At 56.2% G+C, this 27388-nt stretch overlaps 2 protein-coding genes across 2 annotated transcripts; one reads left to right on the forward strand and one right to left on the reverse strand.

Annotated features, from left to right (window-relative positions):
• Nucleotides 1-10320: 10320 nt before the first annotated feature.
• CFAP410 (cilia and flagella associated protein 410) lies at nucleotides 10321-16141 on the forward strand. The gene is made up of 7 exons (XM_071437322.1): nucleotides 10321-10515; nucleotides 11179-11197; nucleotides 11780-11826; nucleotides 12526-12755; nucleotides 13498-13663; nucleotides 13994-14087; nucleotides 15236-16141. Exons 1-7 carry the CDS (start codon nucleotides 10439-10441, stop codon nucleotides 15359-15361), a joined length of 759 nt encoding a protein of 252 aa, XP_071293423.1. The 5' UTR covers nucleotides 10321-10438; the 3' UTR covers nucleotides 15362-16141.
• A 3253-nt stretch (nucleotides 16142-19394) lies between these two features.
• On the reverse strand, nucleotides 19395-25686 carry PFKL (phosphofructokinase, liver type). Its single transcript, XM_071437323.1, has 22 exons — nucleotides 25514-25686; nucleotides 24920-24993; nucleotides 24748-24825; nucleotides 24472-24661; nucleotides 24173-24338; nucleotides 24030-24074; nucleotides 23827-23935; nucleotides 23416-23511; nucleotides 23244-23336; nucleotides 22819-22944; nucleotides 22667-22731; nucleotides 22429-22492; nucleotides 22196-22342; nucleotides 22028-22098; nucleotides 21854-21941; nucleotides 21582-21734; nucleotides 21301-21465; nucleotides 21081-21142; nucleotides 20654-20765; nucleotides 20466-20565; nucleotides 20245-20350; nucleotides 19395-20160 (listed from the first exon to the last, which is right to left on the reverse strand). Exons 1-22 carry the CDS (start codon nucleotides 25596-25598, stop codon nucleotides 20013-20015), a joined length of 2343 nt encoding a protein of 780 aa, XP_071293424.1. The 5' UTR covers nucleotides 25599-25686; the 3' UTR covers nucleotides 19395-20012.
• Nucleotides 25687-27388: the final 1702 nt, after the last annotated feature.

Consider the following 27388-nt stretch of genomic DNA (forward strand, 5'->3'; position numbering starts at 1 on the left):
ACACCTCACACATGATGCATAAATTCCATTCAAACACAGGATTCTGTCTGGTCATCATCAACTTCTTCCTCATAAGCCTAACGGTGTCATCCTGCCTGAGCGAGGCAGGAAGAAGTTCATTTCTCCTGATAATGGAGCAATAAATTCTTTCTCTCTGAAAGATTCAGGTGTCCTGTGGCTGCTATCTCAGTGCAAGTCCTTTCTTTAGAAAAAAAAAAAGTATCCTACATAGCACAGTTTCTATTTTAACATTTTGTTATAACCTAAAACTGTATTTACCACACTACTTAAGAGAATTAATACAGCATTACTTTCTAACACAATATTCATTTTAATATTTGCAAAAAGCCAATGATAAAATACGTGTTTTTCACACAGAGAACAATTTTTCCCTAATATCTAATCTAAACTACCTCTCTTTCAAGTTGAAAGTTCACCTGTTATCCCACAACTGCTGCTGCAGGACATAATCCTGCTCTAGAAACACTTCCATAACCACCTGACATCCCAGCAGTGACCATTTTTCTTCACTGGAATGCATTTCCTGTGCAGTGAGGGCTGGGTAATGCCCTGCCTGCCCCTTGTGCTGTTAACAAGCAGTGAGGCAGAGACCTGAACAGGTCTGTATCTCTTCTAAGTGGGATTTCCAGACCTCTCCTAAGTGGGATTTTTGGACCTCTTCTAAGTGGGATTTTTTGGCCACCAGGGTTTTTTCCTGGTGCCATTCCCTACACAGATTGAAGTGGCAGCTGAGAATGCTGCAAGAGGAGGCTGGAGGCAAAGTGCAAAGGGAAAAGAGCAAATTGCTGATAGTTTCGCCCTGCATTCCCAGGTGATGACTACAGAGACACCCAGGGGGAACCCCAGCTCCATTTCCATCACCTCTGACACTTGTGAGAAGAGACAAGCCAGAGGTTTCTTGGCTGCCTTCCTTCTCCCTGCCAGCCCCAGAGCACAAAGGCGAATTTATCAACTAAAAAGGAAGGTGAACAATATTTTCACAGCTTTTGCTGATTTAAAAATACCACAGGGTTTTTTTTTTATGCCAGTGGTTTCATCTCAGTGCTTTGCTTGTGTTACTGACACGCTGATCCTGAGCTGGAAGGGAGCCACAGGGATCATCCAGTCCAAACCCTGGCCCTGCACAGACACCCCAATAATCTCACCCTGTGCCTGAGAGCGTTATCCAAATGCTCCTGGAGCTCTGGCAGCCTCAGGGCTGTGCCCATTCACTGGAAACCTGATCAGTGCCCCAGCCCCCTCTGGAGGAAGAACCTTTTCCTGATATCCAGCCTAACCCTCCCCTGACACAGCTCCAGCCATTCCTTGGGTCCTGTCTGTGGTCACAGAGAGCAGAGACTGGAGCTGCCCCTTAGGAGGAAGCTGCAGCCCCTGGTGAGCTCTGCCCTCAGCCTCCCCTTCCCCAGGCTGAACAGACCAAGTGACCTCAGCTCCTCCTGCCCTTCTTGCAGGAAGTTTAATGGACATCTGTTTTCCAGTCTGTGGTCTGTATTTACAAATCTATGCAGTACTTGAACCTCAGAGACTGCAAACCCCAGAACTGCCTACAACCCTCACTGCAGGACAAGGCATTGTCCACCTCTCCTCAAGTTCTACCCATTCACCAGTGGGACAAGAAGACACCAGCAGGGATAAATCATCTGGAATTTCCTAGGAATCAGGGCCTGTCCCATGGTGGCAGACACCCCAATGCTCCCAAAAATCCTCTGAGCAGGAGAAAAGGGCATGGAGGAATAGAAACAGCTGATGTGAGCATGCTTTGATCCTTTCCTTCACATTTAAATGTGGCTAACCAGCAGTTAGGGAAGCCTCCCTACCTTTGGGGAACCCCTGAGCCTGCTGTGCCTGGCCTCTGCAGCAGTGACACAGAGATGTGTGAGATGATCCCAAGGAGATTATCTATCTCCCTGCTCCCAGCAGCACCCAGAGAGGCAGCCTGTTGTGCAGGGAGTGCAGCTGGATTGGAGAGGCATTTTTCTGTTTGCTTAGGCCATTTCCAGCTTGTATTGCAGTGTCAGTCTGGATTTGGGGGCCTCCTGGCCGTGGTCTCCACAGACATATTCCTGCCAGAGTTTGTGAAACACCTTTTGCAGTTAAATTAACAGTCTCATCTGTGCCTTGGAGCCTGTCTCCTACAGAGTTCTCCCTGAGAAAATGGCTGCTCATGGCTTCCATGGGTGCACTGTTTCCTGGGCAAAAACCTGGCTGATCCCTGGCACAGGGAATGGTGGGAAGGAGTTACAACCAGTTTTGGCTGGGCACCACTGGGGCACCCCAGGGCTCAGTGTTGGACCCAGCACTGTTTAATATCTTTATCCATGATCTGGACAAGGGAATTGGCCACCCTCAGTACGTTCAGAGGTGACACCAAGTTGGGTGGGAGTGTGGAGGGCAGGAAGGCTCTGCAGAGGGATCTGGACAGGCTGGATCTGTGGGCTGAGGGTCAACAAGGCCAAGTTCCAGGTCCTGCCTTTGGGTCACACCAAGCCTGTGCAGCTCCAGGCTGGGGACAGAGTGGCTGGAAAGCTGGGACAGGCCCTGGGGGTGCTGGTGACAGCAGCCAGACAGGAGCCCAGGTGTGCTCAGGTGGACAAGAGGCCAGTAGCCCCTGGGCTGTCCCAGCCATGGTGGGTTCAGCAGGCCCAGGGCAGTGACTGCCCCTCTGTGCTGGGACCTGTGAGGCACCTCCAGCCCTGGGGACAGTTCTGGGCCCAGCAATTCAGCAAGGACATGGAGGGGCTGGAGCGTGTCCAGGGAAGGGAACAGAGCTGGGGAAGGGAATGGAGCACCAGGAGAGTCTGAGGGAGCTGGGAAAGGGGCTCAGCCTGGAGAAAAGGAGGCTCAGGGGGGACCTTGTGGCTCTGCACAGCTCCTGACAGGAGGGGACAGCTGGGGGTGGTCAGGCTCTGTTCCCAGGGAACAGGGACAGGAGGAGAGAGAACAGCCTGGTGGTTACAGCTGAAATGCTAAAATAAGGAGCAAGTTCCACAGCACCCAGTGCTCTGTAGAGACAGTTGTTATCAGTTCTTTTTGCCCATAACATGCATCCTGTGAATACATTTACATGGGAATTGGGATCCTGCTGATTTGCAGATCAAAGTAAAATATGATGTTTCTTTATGCAGAGCGTGTGATGCTGTGAGATGCACAGGAAGGAGCTTGAAGGGACCAGGATGATATGTCCCTCCTTTATAAAGAGACCAAAAAACATGGGAAAAAGGCAGAACATAAAAGTCAAGGTGGGCCAGGAGGCTCCCTCTTGCCTTCCTCCTTTCTGAGGATTTATTGAAGGGAGCCCAAACAGAGTGGGAGCTGTTGGGAATTTAAAAAGAATCTGGAGAAAGGCACAAAGAGGCAGGGAGCTGAACCAGCACTTTTCTCCACCCAGATCTACCAAGGACAATGCTGCTTTGCAGCCAAGTTGTTTCACCTCTTAATCCTTCCTCACACCCCCCCTTAGGTGGTCAGTGTCATGCAAGAACAAAGATTAAGTGACGATTAAGAGCATGTAAGGGAAGATTAAAGATTAGGAACAAAGAGTGAGTGAAAAGTCATGAGGAGAAAACGTTTGTGCTTCAGAGCTGCTGTAACAGCTCCCAGAACAGCAATTTCCCTCTATCCAGTTATGTGTAATCCCTAAAATTGATCCCAAGTGAAGACTGGCTCATGCCTACACTGTTGAGGTCTCTGGGCTGCTCTGGCTACATGCAAATCAACTCCTGGTGGAAACCTTGCAGCTGTTCCTCAGCTGAGCAAATGCTAAAGTACATCCATAGGTCCTGCTAATTGAGATTGAACCTTGATGTTAATTTTTTCAGGGTTTTTTTCAACAAATGACCAACCAAAGGAAAAAAATCCATAAAACCCATAAAAACAAAGGTGGGAGTTACTTAAATTTCTGATTACAAGTGCATCTTGGAAGTTTCACAAATCAACCTGCACAGTTTATTCTCAGGATCAATGGAATGAGTCACCTGCAAACAGGGATGCCTTTTACATGGTAAACATGTAAAAGCTGGGGCGGTTGTGGCATTTGCCTAGTGAATTGCAGGCTAAAAAAGCCACACTTGGGGAAGTTATGGAAAGGAGATTGTTTGTTCCAGCAGCACACGTGTGCAGCTGCAGAGCCAGCCTGGCAGCTCCTGCTGCCCTCAGCCTCTCTTCCTCCACACCACCCACACAGCACATGGACAGGCTTCCAGAGCAGCAGGAGCCACAGGAGGGAGTGAGCCAGCTCAGGAATCAGTGGGGAATGTTGGTGGCTCTGCTACAGAGGGGGACAGACCAGGCTCTCAAACAGCTTCTCCCTGGAGCAGGGGTGGCACCTTTTCCATGTGAGCTCCCACTGCAGCCCTTCCTGGCTCTGTGCTGCCCAGAGATCTGCCACACCCAGCACCTGTGCAGCTCTCTGCTGCAAGGGGATCACAGAAACCATCCTGCTAGGAGTAACCTTTATCCCCAAGTCCCAGCTCAACTTCCTGCCAAAAGAGCAGAGGGAAGTGAGCAAAGCAGATCAGAATCATCTAGGTTGGAAAAGTCAAGTTCAACTGCAGCCATGATATTTTCTGAAAAATCCTTTCCTTAGGATTTTTTTCTCCTGAGAAGCTGAGAGGCCTCAGGAACAAAATGTAACCAATGGTTATCTGCTGCTGTGGAATGCAACAGGTGCATCTGGGATTGGGCTCATGGGGTTGTTTCTAATTAATGGCCAATCACAGCACAGCTGTCCAGACTGTCTCCATCAGTCACAAGTCACAAGCCTTTGTTATTCATTCTTTTTCTATTCTTAGCCAGCCTTCTGATGAAATCCTTTCTTCTATTCTTTTAGTATAGTTTTAATATAATATATATCATAAAATAATAAATCAAGCCTTCTGAAACATGGAGTCGGATCCTCATCTCTTCCCCCATCTTTGGACCCCTGTGAACACTGTCACATTCAACCATCAACCTTACACTGCTAAGTCTACAACTTGTTCCCTGGGACCTGAGGCAGACTTGTGACCCTGTCAGGAGTTGTGCAGAGCCAGAAGATTCCCCCTGAGCCTCTTTTTCTCCAGGCTGAGCCCCTTTCCCAGCTCCCTCAGCCACTCCTGGTGCTCCAGCCCTTTTCCTAGCTCATTTCCCTTCTCTGGACTCACACCAGCCCCTCAATACTCATTTTATGCTCTTGGCTGTGACTTCCCTTTACTTGGCTGTCATTTCCCTATACTGTCTTGAGAATTCATATTTGTTGGGTGAGATAGATCTTGTCTGTTGGGAAGTTCCTCATCCTGCTCAGTCCACTGGAGCTGTGCAGTGTCCCCAGGTGGCTTCAGGTGTGGCTGTGGTGTCTGTAGAGCTGCTTTGTGGTGAAATAGGGCTAGTGCTGCTGTCATCACAGGACAACAGAGGGAGCAGGAGCTTTCCTGGAAATCCTCTCCAAAGTTTTTCCCCAGAAATTCTGCAGAAGCTCCTCTGTTAATTTGGCCCTGGAGTGCTCATCTGTCTCCCTAGCTCTGGAAGTGTCTTGTAGACACAGGTGTTCCTCCTCTTAGCTGTCTCTTCAGAGGGAATAAGAGGGGATATTTCCCAAACTGAAACCTGACAGAGCCCGTGTGACGTGCCTGTCTCCATCCATCACCATGACATGATTATTTTGTTTGCTCTGACCAAACTTTGGCATTTCCTGCACACATCTAAATAGTGATAGCACACGGTGTTCTGGATCCAGGGCAGTGACAGCCCTGGGAATGTCCTGTGGGTGGAAGAGCTGCTGGAGAGCTGCCATGAGCATCCTCACAACTACAGCATGGCCAAGCCTGCCGTGACCCCACACTGCCTCATTTCTGAGCAACAAGTTGTTCCTGTAACTGCTGCATTCTCAAATGCATGAGGCTTTTCCCAGGAAGAGGAAAGGGCAAGGAGCAGAGCCCATCCCAGGAGGGCTGAGCACCTCTCCAGGATACCAGGAAAATAGAACTCTCCCAAAGCTATATTGCTCTTTCTATCATGTTTAACATATTTTCCTCAACCAGGATGGTGCTTGATAGGGACCAGCTTCTGGAACACATAAAGCTGCTGTGGGGTTGCACCAGGAGAGGTGGCTCTGGTTGCACTCCCAGCTGCCAGGACTCAAGAGGTGTCTCCATACAGGCACTGCCATCTATCTCCATCTCCACAAAGGGTTAATGAGATCTGACGTGGCCAATGGAGGACAAAACCACACCATGCAGGACTTGAAGGAATGTCAGGAAGCTATACTGGGGGGGAGATTTGGGTTGGATAATAGGAAAAGGCTCTTCCCCCCCAAAAGTGATGGAGCACTGCCCAGGCTCCCCAGGGAATGGGCACAGCCCCAAGGCCACCAGAGCTCCAACAGCATTTGGACAATGTTCCCAGGGATGCACAGGGTGGGATTGTTGGGCTGTCTGTGCAGGGCCAGGGGTGGGACTGGATGATCCTTGTGGGTCCCCTCCAGCTTGGGGTATTGTGTGATTCTATGATTCCATGATACCTGGGAGGGCAGACAGCCATCAGTGCCAGTGACAAGCCTGGAGAGCAGTGTGGACATGTGGCTGCTACTGGCAGCAAGGAGTCATCACTATCACTGGCAGCTGCCATGTCCTTCAGATCCCCTGTGTGTGACCCCCACTCCAACAGCAATCCCACACCACACCCAGGTGGTTCAGTTCAGTAACCAGGACACTTGGGGGGTTCCACCTTTTCCTTCTGAGGCTATTGTGGGTGAGCTGTGAGACCCTGCACAAAGGAATCACAGATCACAGCAAATGTCCTGGTTGGAAATGAGAGGGAAAAATACATACAAGGATTACATGCAAGAAATGGCTTTCCTGTACCCTCCACAAAGCCATCAAACAGGTTCTAACAGGCTCATTTTATAAAACACTGATATGAAGCTGGAAAAGAAATGTGAGGCTGCTGTGTAGTACAGACCTGACTGAGGGTACTTCAGATACGAGCCCAAGTGTGCAAAGAGCTTTTTGCTCTCTGGCTCCCACAGACTCAAAAAGGGAGCACAACCCACCACCAGGAATTAGGGGGTGAGGTGGGGCCTCATCAGTGCCACAGGGATACCTGACCCCTGCTCTGGAATGTTGAAAGATCCTTTAGTGCCACTGCAGGGCTGTGAGCAGGATGTGGATGTGCCATGGATTGTAGGTGATCCTGTGCAGCCTGGAGAGGCCACGTGCTCCCAGGCCTCAGGGGTTCTCCTGTTCTCTGCACACACTTCACAAGCCTAAATGCATTATTTAACTGCTCTCTTTTTAAAAGACTGGGGCAGAGGTTTGCCTGAGATGATTATTGCTACTGCTTGCAGAATTAAACTGTGGATTAAAATAGGTTTTATTTAATTAACTTGAATGAAATAAATGCTTGTGTCTGATTTAGTCTCAGGAGAGGTCTCAGATCAGACAGTGCCAGTAAAACTGACTGACCTGTGCTTCTTCCAGCAGGATGAGCACAAAAAATCTCTCTGTGGCATCTAGAGAAGATTCCTTAATCTCCTTAGCCTGTCTCAGGGACAGGCTTGGCTGCCAGCAGTGCAGGGGCTGGGATTGCAGGGCTGGGTGGTTGGAATCATGCTTGGGTGTTCCATGTTCCAGTGGAAGTGAAAGCAGCCTGGGATTTGGTGAACAAAAGTACCCCAAAGTCCTGGATAATGCTCTTCCTCAGGTCCTGCTGCTGCCCTCACCAACACAGGACCCAAGTGCCCCAATCCTGAGCTTCCTTGTGCCTTGGCCCGTGGACAGCTGCATACAGAAAACATAAAAATTCCAAGAATTGCTCCATCTGAGTCTTGCATATCCAGCTCAAAAATCCTCATGCACCACCTGTGTTCTGGATAATGTGATGTGATGATGATCTGGATAATGTGTGATGGCAGCTGAGGCAGAGAGAGGGAAGTGCAGTGGGATGATCTGCCTAACCCATTTACACCACATTTTTCCTGACAAGTGCACACTCACTGATCCCAAACAATGCATCCCTCAGCCCTTCCCTTATCTGGAAGTGTGGCAATCAGGAGGGGAGGGAGTTCAGTGCCACCCATCTCCTCTCCCAACACAAGGCAATCACCACAAACAAGGGTTCACTTCCAGTGTGTTCCATAGAATCATCAAGGCTGGAAAAGCTCTCTAACTTCAAGCCCAACCATTAACCCAGCACCACCATGTTCACCACTGGCTCATATCAGGAACAGGGTGTCCAGCAAGCCCAGGGCAGTGACTGTCCCTCTGTGCTGGGACCTGTGAGACACCTCCAGCCCTGGGGACAGCTCTGGGCCCTCACAGCAAGAGAGACATCAAGGGGCTGGAGTGTGTCCAGGAAGGGGGAAGGGAATGGAGCACCAGGAGAGGCTGAGGGAGCTGGGAAAGGGGCTCAGCCTGGAGAAAAGGAGGCTCAGGGGGGCCCTTGTGGCTCTGCACAGCTCCTGACAGGAGGGGGCAGCTGGGGGTGGTCGGGCTCTGCTCCCAGGGAACAGGGACAGGACAAGGGGAAACAGCATCAAATTATGCCAGAGGAGGCTCAGGTTGGATATCAGGAGGAATTTCTCCACTGAAAGGGTGGGCAGGCCTTGGAAGAGGCTACCCAGGGAGGTTTGGAGTCCCCATCCCTGCAGGTGTCCAAGGAATACCTGGACATGGCACTCAGTGCTCAGGGCTGGTGACAAGGTGGGGTGTCACGGCATATGCTGCAGTCAAGGGGGCCATGATATACAGAGTATCAGCACACAAATTCAAAAAGCTTTTAGCATTTGCTCAAGCAGAGTAACACCTTAGCTCATCAGAAAGCTTCAGGCATCTGCCCATACAGAGGAACATTGTGTCACTCCAGAAAGCTTCAAGTAGCTCATTGCTAGTCTACAGTACAACCTTTTATACTCTTTATCCCACATGCACTGCACCTGTGTGCCCTCTGCTCCCTTTGGTGGTTGGTCAGTGCCCCTGGGCACTCCATGGCTCATTGCTGTCAGTGCTGCTCACCTGCTGCTCACAGCTGGGCCCATTGAGGCTCAGCCCCACTCCCAATCACCACAAACTGTGTGCCTACGGCACTGGGGAACAGTCACAGGTTGGACTTGATGAACTTGGAGGGGTTTTCCTCCCTCAATGATTCTGTGATTTTGTAAACTATGTCCCTAAGTGCCCCATTGACACACCTGAACCCTTCCTTTTGCAGCAGCACCCAAACACCCACACAACCAAACATGGAACACCCAACCTCCATCCTGCAGTTGTTTGTGTTGCCAAATAAGGTGGAAACACACAGAAAAACAGTGGGAAACTCTGTATGAATCCTTTTTTTTTTTTTAACTAACCACACTGCTTCTCCAGACTTTTTTATTCCAGCTCTCCCATTTAATCACCTGCTGCTGTTACACCCCTCAAGATACAAACTGGAGGTTTTCCTACATCAGATGTGGTGTAGAAATCCAGCAGTCCAGAAGATTCCTAAAGGACTTTGGCTCTGTAAAAATGCGTTCTGAACCACTTGAGTCCCAAGGCTGAGGCAAAGGTGAGCGTTAGTTTTCTTATTGCAACATGGGATAAGAGGAGTAAGAAACTGTAGTGCTGTATTAGTCATTCTTGAGATAGTCATTAACTATTATTTGTACAATAGTTCAAGGGCTGAACTATCACCTGTTGGAATGTTTAGGAACTGATTGAGGAGAGAGGGGGCCAAGGATGCAGATGGGGAGCAGGCAGGGATGGGTCAGAGGGCAAATTATATATTTATTATAGCAAATGTGGATATATTTTATTTATGCACACTGCATACATGTATCGATAGAGGGGTATATGGGGATATATGTGTAAAGTCACATAAACCACACGAGTGTATAAAATTATACACTCATGTGTTATGCCAAGGCAGAATGGGTTCAAATTGAAGGAGTATGTTTAGGTTAGATATTAGGAAAAAAAAATCTCCATGTGAGGGTGGTCAGGCCCTGGCACACGTTGCCTAGAGAAGCAGCTTGTGCCCAACCCTGGACGTCTTCAAGGCCGGTCTGGACGGGGCTTGGGGCAGCCTGGGATAGTGAAAGTTGTCCCTGCCCATGGCAGGGGTTTGGAATGAGACGGGCTTTTCCCATCCAGCCCAAACCATTCCACGATTCCAAGGTGATCCTTCCGCATAAACATACACCCACAAAGGCGCGGCTCTGTGTACAAAACATTCTTTAATAAGCCATAATTAAACGGCTAATAGCATTTACCCGTAAACACCAATAACCACCTGAACGCGCGCCCGTTGCGGCGGTGCCGGGCCCGGGGCGGGGCGGAGGAGGCGAATCCAGCCCCGGAGCCGCGGCGTGCCGGGAAGAAGGAGGCGAATCCAGCCCCGGGGCCGCCCCGGCCGGGCGGGGCCTGGGCCCAGCGGTGCCGCCCCTGCAACCGCGGCCCGGCCCGGCATGAGGCTGAGCCGGGCGGCCGTGTTGGCACAGGCCAAGGCGGCCGCGCTCGACGGCGTCCGCCGCCTCAACTGCTGGTGGGCGCGGGGACAGCAGGGACAGGGGGCCGGGGGACGGCAGGGATGAGGGGGGGACAGGCAGGGGTGAGGAAGGAGGAGAGGCTCGGGTGAGGCTGAGAGGACAGTGATGGAGGGGGCACAGGCAGGCCTGGGGTGGGGACACAGGCTGGGATCAGGAGAGGGGACGGGCAGGGATGGATGAGGGGTGGCAGGCCAGGATGGGCAGGGGACAGGAAGGGATGGAGATGGGATAGGCAGGGATGAGGCTGGGGACACGGCAGAGATGGGGAGGGGGTTCAGACAGAGATGGGGAGGGGGGACAAGGATGAAGGGAGGGAGCTGGGTGTCAGGGATGAGGAAGAGAGACAAGGACGGAGGGAGGACAGGAAGGAGGGAGCTGGGTGTCAGGCAGGGATGGGGAGGGGGGACAGGGCTGGGTAAGGGCAGATGGGCAAGAGTGGGGAATGGGCAGCGCTGGGTGAGGGCGGTCAGGTAGGGCTGGGTGAGAGAGAACAGGCAGGGCTGGGGAAGGTGAGGCACAGCAAGGCCCATCCATGACAGACGGTGCTGGAGCAGTTTGGTGGGGCCAGGCTAGGGGCTGGGGCCGTGAACCCGGCTGTGGGGGTGCAGGGGGAGGCTGAGCCCTGCTGTGCTCTCCCTGACTCCCCTCTCCTCTTGCAGGGGCAGCCACCTGACAGATGTAAGTACTGAAGGAGCCGGAGGAGCCTGGGCCCACAGCTGGAGCGGGGACCATAGAGGCCATAGGGTTGGCAGGGCACTGGGGAGGGCCTGGCTTCGGGCTGGCCTGGTGCCTGTGAGCTGCGGGGCTTTTCAGGGTTGATTAGCATCTCACATAAAAAAAAAAAAAAAAAAGTGATTGCTGCTGTTTCCACATTGGAAAATTTCTCTCCAGGGCCCAGCATGGAGCCTTGGAAAGCAGGACCCTGAGTGCTACCTCTGTGGTGATATTGGATGAGGTTCTGTCACTAGGGGAGGGCTGGCAGGGGTGGGAGGGAGCCTTTTTTGCATGTGGAGGCTGCAGAGTTGCTGGAGCAGAAGAATAATGTGACACTGGCTGGTATCTGCACTTCCACTCCTGAGCAGAGGCTGGAGGAGCTGCTGACACTGCACTTGCTGTGTCAGAAAATCTCTGGTGTTGTTAAGCTCGGGTTAGACTGAAGCAAACCCAAATTCCTGATGGTGCTTTTTGTGATTTCAATTGGGTTTGTTTATATTTTCCCCCATGAGTGCCAACTTGTTGTTTCTGTCTCTTGCTGCCCAGATATCCATATGCCGGGATTTGCCCAACATCGAGGTGATCACGTTCAGGTGAATGCCGGTTTGCCAGCTTTGGAGAGGGCAGGGAAATCACCTTTTCCTGGGGATGGTTTCTTCCCATGTTGCTGGGGTTGTGTGTGTGAGCTGTCTGGCTCTTTGTGCCCCATTTCTCAAGCAGCAGAGATACAGACAGGATTATTCCTTAGCAGCTCCTCTGAACTACTCCCTGTGCTCTTGAGAGCATATTCTCTGTTTTGACAAGTGATAAAACCCCTTAGGATTGTTGCTCCTGAAATTCTACTCCATAGTTTCTACAGGGATCTTCTTGGCTTCTCTATGTGGCCTATTTCCAAAATACTTGTTGAAATATTTTGTGGATCTCTCAGAGCTTTCCCTTTCCATAATATCCTCAACTTTCACCTATTCTGGGGATCCCATGGTGCCAATGCTCTGCGAATTGGAGCCTTTTAACTTGGAAGTGTTACATGGGCTCTCCTTGGGTGGGTGTGAGGAGCTGCTACAGAAAAGGGGGCAGGTTTGGAGGAAGAAGAGGCTCTTTGTAATCCTCAGCAGGGTGGAGCAACGGCTCTTTCAATTCTTCCCTCTGCTGACAAAGGAGAAATGCCACAACCCATGGGCTGAACGCCCCTTGCTGTGCCCTGCTGGGGCGAGGCTGTTGCAGGAGGGGGGGTGGGAAGTGCTGTGCTCCCCCTGAATGGGGCAGGATGGGCTCTGACCGTGTCTCCGCAGCGTGAACGGCATCTCGGACCTCGAGCCGCTGCACCAATGCCAGAACCTGAGCGAGCTCTACCTGAGGAGGAACAACATCAGGAGCCTGGATGAGCTCTTCTACCTGAAGACGCTGCCGCGGCTGCGGGTGCTGTGGCTGGCGGAGAATCCCTGCTGCGGGCCCGACCCGCACCGCTACCGCATGACCGTGCTGCGCAACCTGCCCTGCCTGCAGAAACTCGACAACCAGGGTGGGCTCTGCTCCCCTGCACACAGCCCCGGGCCCCCAGGGTGGGCTCTGCTCACCTGCACACAGCCCCGGGCTCCCAGGGTGGGCTCTGCTCCCCTGCATACAGCCCCGGGCCAGGGCCACCTGGGAAACAGGGATGTGTTGGCTCCTCTCAAGGGCATCCTTTGAGTTTTCTTTGAGTCAGGAGGTGTTAGGGGTTGAGTTAGATCCGGTGCTTCTAAACTGTTTACTCTCTTTATCTTCCCTTTCAGTTTCTCTTTGCCTTTCCCATCTGCCTCCTCTTCCCCTTTTCCCTATCCCCTTTTCCCTTTTCCCTTCCCTTTTCCCTTCCCTTTTCCCTTCCTTTCCCTTCACTATCCCTTCCCTATGGTAACAAAACTGAGTGCCTCATTATAGCTCAGACAGTACCACTAATTAGTGGTTTTTAGAGCTCTGTCTCTTTGCTGTGGCCAGACAAAGGTTCTATAACTGGATCTGCTGCTGTAGAAAAGCTTTTCTGTTTTGCTTTTTGATTTTGCCATCCAGTGGCAGAAATTTGGTTGCTTTTGGAGCCTCCTCCAGAGACAAGAAATGTTAAAGCATGTTTGCATCCTTCCCTGATACTGTTCTCTCTTTGGGAGGCTCGTGATTACTTCCAGCATTCTCCTGCACTCTCTGCAGCAGCAGAATGTGCCCCGCTAGGGATGCCATCCCCTTGGGCTGCTGCAGTTCGTAGCAACAGGCATTTGTGGTGTCCCTTGCAGCTGTGACAGAGGAGGAGCTGTCTCAGGCGCTGGTGGATGGCGTGGAGATCACGGCGCCGCCGGCCCGCAGCCCTGTGGAGAACGGCTGGTGCAGCACCGCGTCCAGCGCCGCCGGAGCCACCACGGAGCCCCAGAGCCTGCTCAGCTGCAGCCTGGAGGACACCAAGTGAGGGCTGGGCAGCTGCCAGCATTGCTGGGATTCTGAATTTGTGTGTACAGGAAAGGAGCCTGGCATTCCAGGGGCCAGGCCTGCAGCCGCTGCAGGTTCCCGCTGTGCTGGTTCCGTGGGGCTGGTTCTGCTGTGGGAGATGGCTTGGGCTCATCAGCTGCATGTGCAGGCAGGGGTGCATCCTCTCTGATCTGGGAGCTCCAGTCCATTCCCTGGGGTATCCTCCAGCTGGATACTCCTTGCATGGGTGCCTGTGATGAGGAAGGATTGGCCTGGCAATTCTCCCACCTGGTCATAATAACATTTGCTTTTCCTCCCTTTTTTTAGCAAAACTCAGGACGAGCTTGATATGAAGCTTGTTCCCAGGGATAAATATTCCTCCTTTTCCACTCAAGAGACAGACTGCAGCTGCAAGAAGAGAGTGAGTATCTTTTAAAGACCAAATTGCTTTTCCTTGTATGTGGGGCTGAGCCCCGGCATTGAAGGATGTGAAGAGGCTTGGATGTCCCCAGAAGAGGGGAACAGAGCTAATGCCAGGGCTGGAAGAAATGTCCAGGAGCAGCTGAGGGCTCTGGGTTTGTTTGATTTGGAGAGAAGGAGGCCAAGGGGTGACCTCATGCCCCTCTGCAGCTTCCTGAGGAGGGGATATGGGGAAGGGGTGCTGGGCTGTTCTGCTTGGGATCTAGTGATAGGAGACATGGTGATGGTTCAAAGCTGTCCAGGGCAGGTTTAGACTGGACATCAGAACATGTTTCTTTAGCAAGAGGAGGGTCAAACCTTGGGAAGTGGCTGCTGAACAGGAAGCTTAGGTGGGTTCCTCAGCCCCCTCCATCATGTAGCCTTGGATGAATCTGGATTTTGGTGGTTCAGCTGGGAATTGCAGAGTGCTGGACTCGGTGCTATTGCATCAATCAGCAGAGCAGGATCTAACCCACACTGCCTCACTCTGCCATAGCTGCCTGGAGCAGCACCACAAGCTCTGACCTTTAAAAATGGGGAAAGTGGCCCCCCATTGCAGCTGAAGAGGTTCAGGTTGGATGTTGGGCAAAAGATTCTCCCTAGAAGGACAGCTATTTAGGCTGTGGAATCTCTCCCTGGAGTTCTTCAGGACACGATTTGACAGAGCCACAACCTGGCATTGGCACTGGTCCTGTGGTGGTGGCAGGGCTGGGGACCTTCAAGGGTCCTTTGCAGAGAGCACCAGCTCTCCTCATTCCTCAGAGCCGGGCTGTCCTTTCCCGTCCTACATGCGCTGGAGAGCGGGTGCAGCTGCTCCTGGAGGTGGCAGGCTGGAGCGTGGCCGGCAGCCAGAGGCTGTGGGCAGAGCAGAGGATGGGTTTGTCCTGCATTCCAGCCTCATCACGTGCCACATGCGCCTCTCCCCGCCTGTGTTTGCCCCGAGGGCTCGGTTGTGGTTGTTAGTCCCGGTCCCCGTGGCTGCAGGTGGCTGCTCCAAACTGCTGCCCGTGGTGGTGGTGGTGGTGGAGGAGTTCCTGGAAAGAGCAGGGAAAATCTTGTGTCCTTGTCCTGGCTGGCTGGTACAAAGCAGTGTGTGCTTTATCCCCACAGAACAATGTCCTGAATGCCATCCTGCTTCTCATGGAGGAACTGGATGCAGAGGGGCTGGAGATCATCCAGCAGACGGCGGTGAGGAGCCTCCAGGCCTTGCAGAAGAAGGAGCTGCAGGAGGAGTGACAGCACCCGTCCCCCTTCCAGCCTCCCCAGAGCCCCAGCCCCACGGTGCTGTCCTGCCCACATCCCTGGCTGCAGCCAAAGCCTCGGGCATGGGATGGGATGATGCTTCTCTGGAGATTTCCTGCCAGTGCTGCAGGCTCTGACACTGTACCCTGTGTGCCTGGGGCTCTTGGATGGGAGCTGCAGGCAAATCAGCAAGGCTGAAGGGAACGGGGCTGCTGCCAGAGGTGCTGTGTGATCCGAGGGGGAGCAGAGCCTGCTGATGGCTGGGAGGGCCTCCACCCCTCAGCCAGCCTGAGGGGGGTGCACAGCACCTCTGAGGGCAGTTTGTACCTCAGAGATCTGGTTTGGTGGGGTCTGACAGGGAGACATTGCCTGAGATGGTCACCAAGACCTGTCTGTGCAGGTGGTGAAGGTCAGTGTCCAGTTATTAATTTATTTTCCAGCTCCTGGCTGACTTCCTCAGGTCCTTCCTGGTGCATGCAGTGCCTGCCGGTCAGGCAGCCCAAAGGAAAGCTCAGAGCAGCCTAGGTGAACCAGGAATGACTCCCACATCCTGAATGCTCAGCTGTACTCTCCCCCCAGCATTCCCTGCAGGCATTAGAGCAGCTAAAAGAAGCATCCCAGTTCAAAGGCCCTGAGCATTTTGCCTGCTTTGCACAGGCATCAGGGGTGGGTGTTGCTCTTTAACTGATAAAACCGCATTTACCAAGTTTTGTAGAGCTGTTAAGAACAAACTAAACTGTTGTGACATACCAAATAAACCCAATTATCCCTCAAGGCCGTGTAAGTGGTGGCTGGAGTTCAGCAAAGGCCTGGCTGGGGGCACTGCTCCATTACCTCTGGTTCAGGGAGTGCATTGTGAGCCCTGTGGAGCAGGAGGAGGGCTGGGAGCCCTGTGCCTTGCCGCTTCACTGCGCCTCTGGAACGGTGAGCCTGGCCCCTGCAGGGCCACTGGGCTGGCTTGCAGCCTTCTTGCAGCTACAGCAAAGGCAGGGAGCAAAGGAGGTGCTGAGGAAAGCTCAGTGCAGAGCCACCTGGGCAGGATGGTGGCCCTGAGGTACAGGACACGAGCCCTCCGTGTCTCCCAGTGCTGCACTGGTGACGTGGCCGTTCCATGGCCCCCTGTCCCTGCTCCTCAGGGGTGGTGACAGCCCTGTGTCCACAAGCCTGTTTGCCTGTCCTTGGTGGGAACAGACACAGCTTGACCCTCATCACTCAGGGGGAGGTTTGCTGATGCCTTTAACTCCTTGAATGACCTTTGTTCTTGCCTTTTGCATTAAACCCAGCTGCCCTTTTGTGATTTATGATGTCCCAGACTTTGACATCCGGGGCCTGGGAGACTCACCCTGCTGAGTGCAAGTCTTCTCCCAGGCCCCTGACCTGTCCATGTCAAGGAACAAGGGAGTTGCTGTTGGGGTGAGCTGGACCCCAGTTTCTCTGGGAGATGAGTGATCAAAGGAAGTGTCCATCAGGACCCAGTCATGGGGCTGGTGGAGCAATCACTGTGCCCTTGAGGCCACACTGACACAATTCCTGGAGAAGCTGGGCTGTTTTTTGCCTACGTGCTCGTCATCCTTGGCTGCTGCTGGTGCTGCCCTCGGGGCTCCCAACTGCTCCTTGCAGCATCCCAGCAAACCCCAGTGGGAGCTCAGCCCCTCCAGGGCCCTGGCAGCCTGCCTTCCCCTGCAGGATGCTTCTGGAGGCCTGCTCTGCCCTCTCTTCAGGGTGGGCTGGATGTGCTGGGAAGTCTTGGAGCACAGTCACGCCCCTCCTGCTCATCCTTGGAATTCAGTGGCTGTTCCTGTCCGTTTTCTCCCAGGAATTTGGCCCTCCAGGTATTTTTTTTTGGTGGAAATGAGGTGTGGGGGCTGCAGTGACTCCTGTCCCTCAACATGCAGCTGATCTGAGCCCTGTCCCCATTCACATCCTAAACCTGTTTGCTGCAGGGCAGTGCTGCCGACAGATTTTCCACATGACCTGCTGTCACCCTGCCCTGCCTCAGCCGGGAATATCGAGCGGTGAATGCAGATGATTCCAGCTCTGGAAAATGCCAGCAGCTGTACTGAGCTCTTCCCTTCAAACCACCCTCAGAGACTCTGAGAGGCTGCTGGTGAGGCAGGTGTGAGGTCCATGGCTGAGGGAGGGAGGGAAGGAGTGGGTGGGGGCTCCCCCATAGTGGAGTGACACATGGGAGTGGAAGAGCCCATTTCCCACCCAGGAAATGGAGCTCCAGGAGAAGCCAGGTCTCTGCCTGGCGTTTCCAAAGCAGATAGTTATTTACAAGAGCAGCAATGCTGCCTCCATCAGCAAGGTCTGCTATTTACGAGTCCAGGGAGGAGACAAAAGTTACCATCTTCCTCCAGAGCCTAAAATGTGTTCAGTTAGGGAAAAAGCACTGAAATCATGGAATGGTTTTGGGTGGGAGGCCCATCTCATTCCACTCCCTGCCATGAGTAGGGACACCTTCCACTAGCCCAGGTTGCTCCAACCTGGCCTTGGACACTTCCAGGGATGAGGCAGCCACAGCTTCTCTGGGCACCCTGTGCAGGCACCCTCCCCACCCTCACAGGGAAAATTTCTTCCCCATATCCCATCTAACCCTGCGGCAGTGGGAAGCCATTTCCCCTTGGTGTGTCACTCCAGGCCCTTGTCCAAAGTCCTTCTCCAGCTTCCTTGTTGGCTCCTTCAGGTACTGACAGTGAGGTCACCCCACAGCTTCTCCAGGCTGAGCAACCCCAGCTGTGCCAGCCTTTCCTCCCAGCAGAGCTGCTCCATCCCTCTGCTCACCCTGGTGCCTCCTCTGGACTCTCTCCAGCAGCTCCAGGCCCTTCCTGTGCTGGGCCCCAGGGCTGGGGCAGCTCTGCAGGTGAGGTCTCACCTGAGCAGGGCAGAGGGGCACAATCCCAACCCCTTTCCTGCTGCCCACCCTGGGATCAGCCCTGCACAGGAGGGTCCTGGGATGGGGCATGGCCAGCCCTCACCACCTGCAGCCCCAAGTCCTTCTCCAGGGGCTGCTCCCTCTGCTCATCCCCAGCCTGGATTGATCCCAGGGGCAGCAGCAGCACTTGGTGCTGTTAAACCTCAGGAGATTCCCATGGGTTCTTCTGGAGCTTGTCCAGGGCCCTCTGGATGGCCCCGTCCTTCAGGAGTGTCACTGCATCCCCAGCCTGGTGTCACCTGCCAGCCTGCTGAGGGTGCCCAAACCCTCTGTGCCAGTCATGGAGACCTTAAATATCACTGGTCCCAGTACAGACCCTGGGACACCACTGGGCACTGATGGCCACTCTGAGCCACTGACCCTCTGGATGTGACCATCCAGCCAATCCCTAATCCATCTGACAGTCCATGCATGGAACCCAGCTCTCTCCAAAGCAGAGAGAAGGATGTTGGGTGGGATTGTGTCTAGGCTGTCTAGAAATTGGCATAAATGTCATCCATTTTTCCCTTGCCCACTGAGGGAGTGACCCCAGCAGAGAAAGGCAGGGGGCAAGTCAGGGGCAACTTTCACTTGAGGACAGCTCCATGGGGAGGACAAAATATCGGCATGCTTGACCCCAAAGACTGTGATGCATGCTGATGCTGTCCCACAGGCTGGAGCTGTGAGCCAGCAGCCCCAGGAGGGAAGTGGCCTGGGAAAGGGGCTCCCTGTGACCGTCTGGCACAGCCTCAGTGTGCAGAGCTCAGCCAGGCCGGCACGCTTGGCCAGAAGTGTGAGAAACTGCCTCACAAACAAGCACAGCACCACCCTAAAGCACTTGGGTGGTTCCCTTGGAGGTGGGAACCCAGTGATTTTTCTCTGGAATCACAAAGCGATTGCGAAAGGATGCTGACCTTGCACCCACCATGACTTGGACAGAGAGGAGAAGCTGCCTGTGGTCCCACTCTCCCAGGCTTTGAGGATGCACAAAATCAGGGAACGTCTTGGCCCGGCATTGACCCGGCTTGGGAAACGCATCAGGCTTTGCTATTCCCCCCACCCCAGCCCTGTCCTGCACCCGTCCCCCCCACAATGACCACTCCAGGAGGCAGGTTTGGCTCCAGCAGGTTTTATCTCTAGAGGAGAGGAGCAGCGCCGTGGGATGCGGGGGTCACGGAGCAGCGGTGAGGTGACGGACACGGCGCCCACAGCCACGCGGTGACGGTCGCAGCCAAGCGTCATGCAAGGGGACAGGGGCTCGCCAGGACCCCCGTGCTCAGCCCTCGAGACCCCCACAGGGGATGGAGCTCCACGGGGGCACCCAGAAGCCCCATGGAACTGCTCCGACCCACTCTGGGATGGCTCCGCACCCTCCTCACTCCCCTCCCGCACGTGGGGCAGGCGACTACAAGCAGCAGCAGTTGGCTCAGGCGGTCAGGCCGCTAAATAAGGACTCAAAATACCCCATGATTAAATAAGAATAAACTATTAAGGGAAGATTAAGGGTCTGGGCTGCGCGGCTGGGCTCAAGCAACTCTTCTGCATCCGCACAGGGACCAGAACCCGCAGCAGTGATTGTGCCGTTCTGGGACACAGCACCAGGCTCTGCCTGCTGTAAGGGGTCGATGGCAAAGCTACAGGGCTACTGAGAACAGAGGGGACACAGTGCTCCCCCAGCAGCATGTGGGCACAGGGAGGACACGGCGGGGGCTATGGGCCAGGCTGGTGGGACTAGAAGCCCTTCTCAATGCTGAGGGTGCGACGGGTGACGTGCTCCATCTGCCCCGAGATGTACTCGGTGAGGCTGATCTGGTAGTTGGCGAGCATCTTCAGCATCAGCCGTAGGTTCAGCCACCACTGCTCCTGGGGCAGCCTGTGCCTGTGCAGGGGACACAGCTCTAGAGCAGACACCCCAGGAAGATTCCCCCAGGAGCTGGTGAACTGCTGGGGCATGGGGACTTACTCAAAATCCGTGACTTTCTTGAGCTCTGTCACAGGGCTGAAGGCCACCACCTTCTTCCGCAGCCCGATCACACAGGCAGTGTCTCCAGAGTTGGCAAACACGCGTCCTGGGAAAGGGACACTTCTGACCTTGGCCACCTCACTGGGGGCCAAGCCTGGAAGCCTGGAGCAGCAGCCACCAGCCTTCCAGACCCCCTGTGGGATCCCCAGCCCTCAGCTCACCCTTGCTGTAGACTTGCTGCAGCTTCTCTGACATCCACAGCACCGCCTTCACTCCCAGCTTGGTCCCATAGTTCCGGTCAAAGGGGGTCGGGGCTCCCCCCTGGGGACAAAGAAATGGGGATGTCAGGCCTTGCCCAGCTCTCAGGGCCAGCAGGGCCCATGCTACCCTGTCCCCTGTACCTCTGTACCTGCTGGAGGTGGCCCAGGACATTGATCCTGCAGTCAAAGATGCCTTTGCCCTCGGAGGAGTAAAGGTTGTAGAGGAACTCGGTGGTGTAGTGCTCGTGGCACTTCTCATTGCTGGGGAGCAGAGAGAAGGGCTTGGGGGGCTCCTCCTTCCCCTGGCATGCCCAGAGGGTCCCCCTTTGTTTCCCATAACTCCTTTTGTGAGGTGTTTTGTTCTCCCTGAGGCCCAGAGTCCCAGTCTGTGTCCCCAAGAGGACCCTGGGGCCGGGGTGGGATGGCAGCAGAGGCACCCACTGTCTCCAGGGCCAAGTGCCAAACCTCACCATGCCCGGGACCCCTCTGTGGTCATGGGAAGGGCTCAGCTCCAGCCTTGCTCCCTGCCACAGGGCTGGGGTTTGCAGTGATTGTCCCCAAGTGCCCCCAACTCACCGCAGCACCAGCCCTCTCTGAATATCTGTCTTCATTTTGTCAGTCAAGTGCTCCACGTTGGCCTGCAAGATCAACACCAAGATGCCGGCAGCCATCCTGCAGCCGCCCTGTCCTGACATCAGCCCAGCATGGCCATGTCCTCCAGCTCCTGCCCTGGAGCCCTCCCTTCCCCGATTTTTCTTCTCATTTTAGCCAGAGAAAGCCTCTCCTGCCCGCCCACCTTTAAGTCATGGATAGTGAAAGGATCTTCATAGACGTAGGCAGCGTCGGCGCCCACGGCGATGCCAGTGACTGTGGACAGGTACCCGCAGTAGCCCCCCATGGTCTCCACAATGAACACGCGGCGCTTGGTGCCCGAGGCCGACTGCTTGATGCGGTCACAGCTCTGCGCCCAAACAAGGGGAGGTCACACCAGGGAAAGCCACCTTTCATGGGACATTGGCCACTCCAGGCTGTGATGGAAGGTGGTGGAGCATGGTTGTCCCTGTTGGTGTCCCTCACCTCCATGGCAGCGTTGACAGCTGTGTCAGAGCCCAGGCTGAAGTCGGTGCCGGGCACGTTGTTGCTGATGGTGGCGGGGATGACACACATGACGATGCAGAGCTCCTCATACTGCCCACGAGCCTCCACCAGCTGCAGCACCCCCTCGTACGCCTGCAAGCAGCCGAGGGATTGGGAAATGCTGGCTCTGCAGCCAGGTCTGCATCCCAGAAAGATTCCTCTGGGATGCCCACGGTCACCCTGGTTCCCACTGAACCGAGGATCCGCCGCACCTCAAAGCCCCCAATGACCAGCAGCCCCTGGATGTTGAATTTGCGCACGTTCTCCACGATCTTCTCCATGCAGGTCTTGGGCAGCGTCCTGTGGTGGGGAAGGGGGGCAGACAGTGGGGTGAGGACGCTGGAGACACACTTTCCCTATGTCCCCATCCCCTGAGCTGCACTCACCGCTTGGTGCCCAGCATGGAGCCGCCACGGCCCAGCCATCCTGCCACGTCATGCCAGCCCACCTCGCGCACCTGCGGGCAGCAGCGACAGGTTAGGGCTGGGAAGAGCCCCCCTCCCCCAAGCCCAACCCCATCCTGCAGGACAGCCCTGGCTCAAGGTGCCCCTTACCTGCCCCTTGGCCAGGCCCTCGAAGCCGTCGTTGACCACATAGATGGTGTGTCCCTGGCAGATGCCGATGCGCACGGCCGAGCGCACCGCAGCGTTCATGCCGGCGGCCGGTGCTCCCACGTTCAGAATGGCCATGCTAAAGGGGCTCTGCGGGGACACAGATGGGAACAGCACATCCCCACATGTCCCCAGGGCAGGGATGGTACACCCTGCTGCTCCCCGTCACCCCTCACCTTCTCCTGAGCTGGCTTCTGGTGCGCCAGCAGCTTGTAGATGTTCCAGTTGTTCTCAAAGCTCCTGCAAGGACATGGTGATGTGTCCCCAAGGCATGTCTGGGAGAAGAGGAAGTCTCCCCAGTGCCCCTGGGGTGTGACTGGGGACACCCTTCTGGCTGCAGGAGCCAACAGCTTCCCCAGAAGAAGCCCCTGTCCAAGAGGGATGTGTCCCCCGGTCCTGGTCCCGGCTCCTCACCTTCCACGGAGCTGGATGGCCTCGTCAAACCTCTTCTCATCCATGGCCTTCTGCACATCCTTTGTCTTGAGGAGGGAGAGAGATGCAGCACCATAACACCCACGTTCACAGGGAGGGGAGTGAGACCCCCAGCCAGCTTCCCTGGTACTCACCACCTGGACACACTCCATGAGCGGCAGCCGCACCGACTGGTTCCCAGAGTGGCTGACCACACAGGCTGGGGTGTCTGGCGTGGCCTCCAGCAGCGCCATCACCGCCTCCATCCCCATCTTGCTGCTCTGCAAAGGGACAGGGGCACCTGTGACACTGGGCCCACCAGTGCCAGCTGGGTGGGATGCTCAGGGATGCTCCCACAGGCTTGGAAACCATGTGGCTGCTGATTCACTGCTGGAAAGCTGATGGTTTTATTTAAAAATCCATGAAATTTGGAGTAAATGAGGAGAAATGGGTGCACAGCTCTGCCCAGCACAGCAGGGCTGAGCCCACCTGAGCCTCACCCCAGCTGCAAACCCTTTCCATTGGGCAGAGGGATGGCAGGAGCAGGGTTCCCCCTCTCTGTGTCCTCCCCTGCACCTACCAGCACGCGGTCAAAGGCGGACGGGGTCCCTCCGCGCTGCACGTGGCCGAGGACGGTGACCCGGGTGTCGAAGCCCAGGCGTTGCACCACCAGCTGTGGGGAAGAGGGGACACCACGTTGGGGACCCGCCGGTGTCCGTGGGTGCCAGGGTGGTGCCGGGGCAGTCCCTTACGTCCTTCACGTAGTTGGAGGAGATGGGTTTGCCGCTGCGGTCGATGGCGCCCTCGGCGATGATGATGATGTTGAGCCGCGAGCCCCGGCTGCGTGTCTGCCACGAGGGGAGGACAAACGGCCACCACGGCTCAGCTGTGTGTGAGCACCTGCCCTCCCCTTCCTGCCCTCTGTGCTGCCCCAGGGCTGGCTCAGGTCATGGGCAGCTGAGCCCCCAAGCCAGAGCTGCCCCTGGTACGCGAGGGCTGGATTTGCGCTTGGCTGAGTGCCCCGGCTCACAGGGAAAATGGTGGCAGCTCCTGAAGCTTCACAGGGGCTGGGCACGGCTGCAGGGCTCAGCCCGGGCCCCCACGGGGACTCCCTGGGGGGAACAGAGCATGGATGGGGTGGGATGGCAGGAATCCCCCCTCACCTCCCCGAGCCTCTCGCACATGAGGTCCTCCCAGCCATCCTCTGGAGGGGATTCAGGGATGAAGAGCCAGTCAGCGCCTGAGGCCAGGCCGGACACCAGCGCCAGGTACCTGGGGGGACACGGAGGTGGCAGCACTGGGCCCAAAATGTGGCATCCCATCCCATCCCACCCCACCAATGGTTTCCCCACCCACAGGGACTTACCCGCAGTGGCGACCCATCACCTCCAGCACGAACGTCCGCTGGTGGCTGCAAGGACACGGGTGGGAAGAGAAGGAGGTGGGTGGGTGAATTGCATTGAATGCAATGGCCAGGGCGCTGCAGCCCCCAGCCCCCGCCCCCCTCACCTCTGTGCCGTGGTGGTGATGGCGTCCACGACCTCCATGATGCGGTGCAGCGCCGAGTCGGTGCCGATGGTCATGTCGGTGCCGCAGAAGTCATTGTCGATGGAGCCCACCAGCCCCACGATGTTCAGGTGGCAGTTCTTCCTCGCCACCTCCTCGCTGATCTGCCCTGGAGGGGGGTCACGGCCACCACGCCGGTTATTTCAGGGCACCATCATGGGGCTGGAGCCCAGGCCTCCTTGGGGTCACAGCACTGGGGTGACCCTCTGGACCCCACCAGCCCCAAAGAGGGGCTCACGCACCATCTCGGACCAGCTCCTCGAGCAGCCCAGCCCACTCGGAGCGGAAGATGTTGGCTCCGGTGAGGCTGCCGTCGCCGCCGATGACGCACAGGTTGGTGATGCCGTGCTCCACCAGGTTGCGGGCGGCGCGGAGCCGGCCCGCCCGCGTGGTGAAGGCCTTGCAGCGGGCACTGCCGATCACCGTCCCGCCCTGGGGACAGAACGGGACACGTGGCTTGTCACACACCTTTGGGGGGGCTGGGATCTGGAGTCCCGTGGCCCCATGGTGGCCCTCACCAGCTGGATGATGTTGGAGACGCTGAGCCAGTTGGCTTGTTTGATGTTGTCACCTCCCTCCACCAGCCCCTCGTAGCCCTGCAGAGAAGCAGAGGGTGGAGGTGAAAGGCACCCTGGCACAGGGGGGGTGGATCCCCCCGGCCATGATGGGGAGCGGGGGGGAAACCCCAACCTCATAGATGAGGAAGACCTTGGCTCCCACGTATATCCCCATGCGGGTGACGGCGCGGACAGCGGCGTTCATGCCTGGAAAAGTGATTTGTGAGCTGGAGCATTCCCATGGGATCCTGCGCCCCACGGGGGATGGGATCCTACAGGTGACCCTGAGGTGTCCCTTCAAGCGGGAGGAACCCCATGGGACCCTGCACCCCACAGGGAATGCGATCCGATGGATGACCCTGAGGTGTCCCCTTGAGTGGGCGGGGAGCCACGTGGGCTGAGACCGGGGAAACTCAGCGCACAGCTGGGGACGAGAAACTGCCCGGCAGCCACCGAGCTGCTTATGCCGGGGGGGACGGGGACGGGGATGGGGACAGGGACGGGCACACCCCTTCGTGGGGCTCCCCCCGTGGGGCCCCTGCCCTCCCACGGCCCGAGGGTGCCGGGGACGGGAAAGCGGGGCGGGCACACGGCAGGGGGGTCCCCATCCGCCCGCCCCGGGAGCAGCGCGGGCCGCGGGCTCCGGCCCCGGGCGGTCGCGATCACGGGCACGGACACGCGGGGACACCGCGGGCCCGGGCCGAGCCCCCCGCCCCGCCGGGCGCACCTTGCGCGTCGCCGCCGCTGGTGAGGACGGCGATGGCCATCCCGGCCCCCGCCATCCGCAGCCGCTCCAGCTCCGCCGCCGCCATCGCTGCGCTCCCGGTGCCGGCGCCGCCGCCGAGGACACGCCCCGGGACACGCACGGACCGGCGACACGCCCCGGGACACGCCCCGGGACACGCACGGACCGGCGACACGCCCCGGGACACGCCCCGACACAGGGGACACGCCCCGGGACACGCCCCGACACAGGGGACACGCCCCGGCCGCCGCCACGGAGCGACAGACGGCGAGACACGTCGCGCCGTGTCGCGGCACGGTGCGCTATTATATCGTGCGGGACAGTGGGGACATCCTGCGGGAGCTCCGTCGCTGAGTCCTGAAGGATTTGGCTGATGGAGCTGCCCAACCGCTCTCCAGGATATTTAGAAGGTCATGGATGTCCGGTCAGGTCCCAGGTGATTGGAACAAAACGGAGTTTTTCCTTGTCCCCATCTTCAAAAAGGGTGGAAAGCAGAAGCCTGGGCCCGTCAGCCTCCCCTCTGTGCTCGGGAATATCCCGGGCCAGGCCCTCCTGGAAGCTCTGCTGAGGCAGGGGCAGGGAGGACAGGAGGGGACCCGGGACAGCCAGCACGGCTGCACGAAGGGCAAGTCCTGCCACACCAGCCCAGTGGCCTTCTCTGCTGGGGTCACTCCCTCAGTGGGCAAGGGAAAGGTTATGGATGACATTTATGTCGATTTCTAGACAGCCTAGACACAATCCCACCCAACATCCTTCTCTCTGCTTTGGAGAGAGCTGGGTTCCATGCATGGACTGTCAGATGGATTAGGGATTGGCTGGATGGTCACATCCAGAGGGTCAGTGGCTCACAGTGGCCATCAGTGCCCAGTGGTGTCCCAGGGTCTGTACTGGGACCAGTGATATTTAAGGTCTCCATCACTGGCACAGAGGGTTTGGGCACCCTCAGCAGGCTGGCAGGTGACACCAGGCTGAGGGTGCAGTGACACTCCTGAAGGACGGGGCCATCCAGAGGGCCCTGGACAAGCTCCAGAAGGGACCCATGGGAATCTCCTGAGGTTTAACAGCACCAAGTGCTGCTGCTGCCCCTGGGATCAATCCAGGCTGGGGATGAGCAGAGGGAGCAGCCCCTGGAGAAGGACTTGGGGCTGCAGGTGGTGAGGGCTGGCCATGCCCCATCCCAGGACCCTCCTGTGCAGGGCTGATCCCAGGGTGGGCAGCAGGAAAGGGGTTGGGATTGTGCCCCTCTGCCCTGCTCAGGTGAGACCTCACCTGCAGAGCTGCCCCAGCCCTGGGGCCCAGCACAGGAAGGGCCTGGAGCTGCTGGAGAGAGTCCAGAGGAGGCACCAGGGTGAGCAGAGGGATGGAGCAGCTCTGCTGGGAGGAAAGGCTGGCACAGCTGGGATTGCTCAGCCTGGAGAAGCTGTGGGGTGACCTCACTGTGGCCCTCCAGTACCTGAAGGAGCCAACAAGAAACATGGAGAGAGAATATTCCCAAGGGCCCTGACAGAGGGGAATGGCTTCAAACTGCCAGAGGACAGGTTCAGATGGGATACTGGGAAGAAATTCTTGGCTGTGAGGGTGCCGAGGCCCTGGCACAGGGTGTCCAGTGATGCTGTGGCTGCCTCTGGATCCCTGGAAGTGTCCAAGGCCAGGTTGGACAGGGCTTGGAGCCACCTGGGTGTCCCTGCCTATGGAATGGGATGGAATGAGTTGGGCTTTCAGATCCCTGCCCACCCAGAGCATTCCATGCCAGTATTCCATGCCATGGCATGGATGCCATTATGTGCCACCCCAGGCTGTGCCATGCTGTGCTGATGAGACGAGCTGGAGCTTTTAGCAGAAATTTCACATTTTAAA

This window comes from Agelaius tricolor, unplaced genomic scaffold, assembly GCF_023055355.1.
Source record: "Agelaius tricolor isolate 1412-34295 unplaced genomic scaffold, bAgeTri1.0.p SCAF_12, whole genome shotgun sequence".
Taxonomy (NCBI): domain Eukaryota; kingdom Metazoa; phylum Chordata; class Aves; order Passeriformes; family Icteridae; genus Agelaius; species Agelaius tricolor.

Coding starts and splice junctions, on each gene's coding strand:
- CFAP410 (XM_071437322.1), top strand. CDS start 10,439: ATGAGGCTGAGCCGGGCGGCCGTGTTGGCACAGGCCAAGGCGGCCGCG. Junction 12,756..13,497: donor GCAGAAACTCGACAACCAGG/GTGGGCTCTGCT, acceptor TGTCCCTTGCAG/CTGTGACAGAGGAGGAGCTG. Junction 14,088..15,235: donor ACTGCAGCTGCAAGAAGAGA/GTGAGTATCTTT, acceptor TTATCCCCACAG/AACAATGTCCTGAATGCCAT.
- PFKL (XM_071437323.1), bottom strand. CDS start 25,598: ATGGCGGCGGCGGAGCTGGAGCGGCTGCGGATGGCGGGGGCCGGGATG. Junction 22,945..23,243: donor CCGCCTTTGACCGCGTGCTG/GTAGGTGCAGGG, acceptor GTCCCTTTGCAG/AGCAGCAAGATGGGGATGGA. Junction 20,161..20,244: donor AAGAAAGTCACGGATTTTGA/GTAAGTCCCCAT, acceptor TCCCCTGCACAG/GCACAGGCTGCCCCAGGAGC.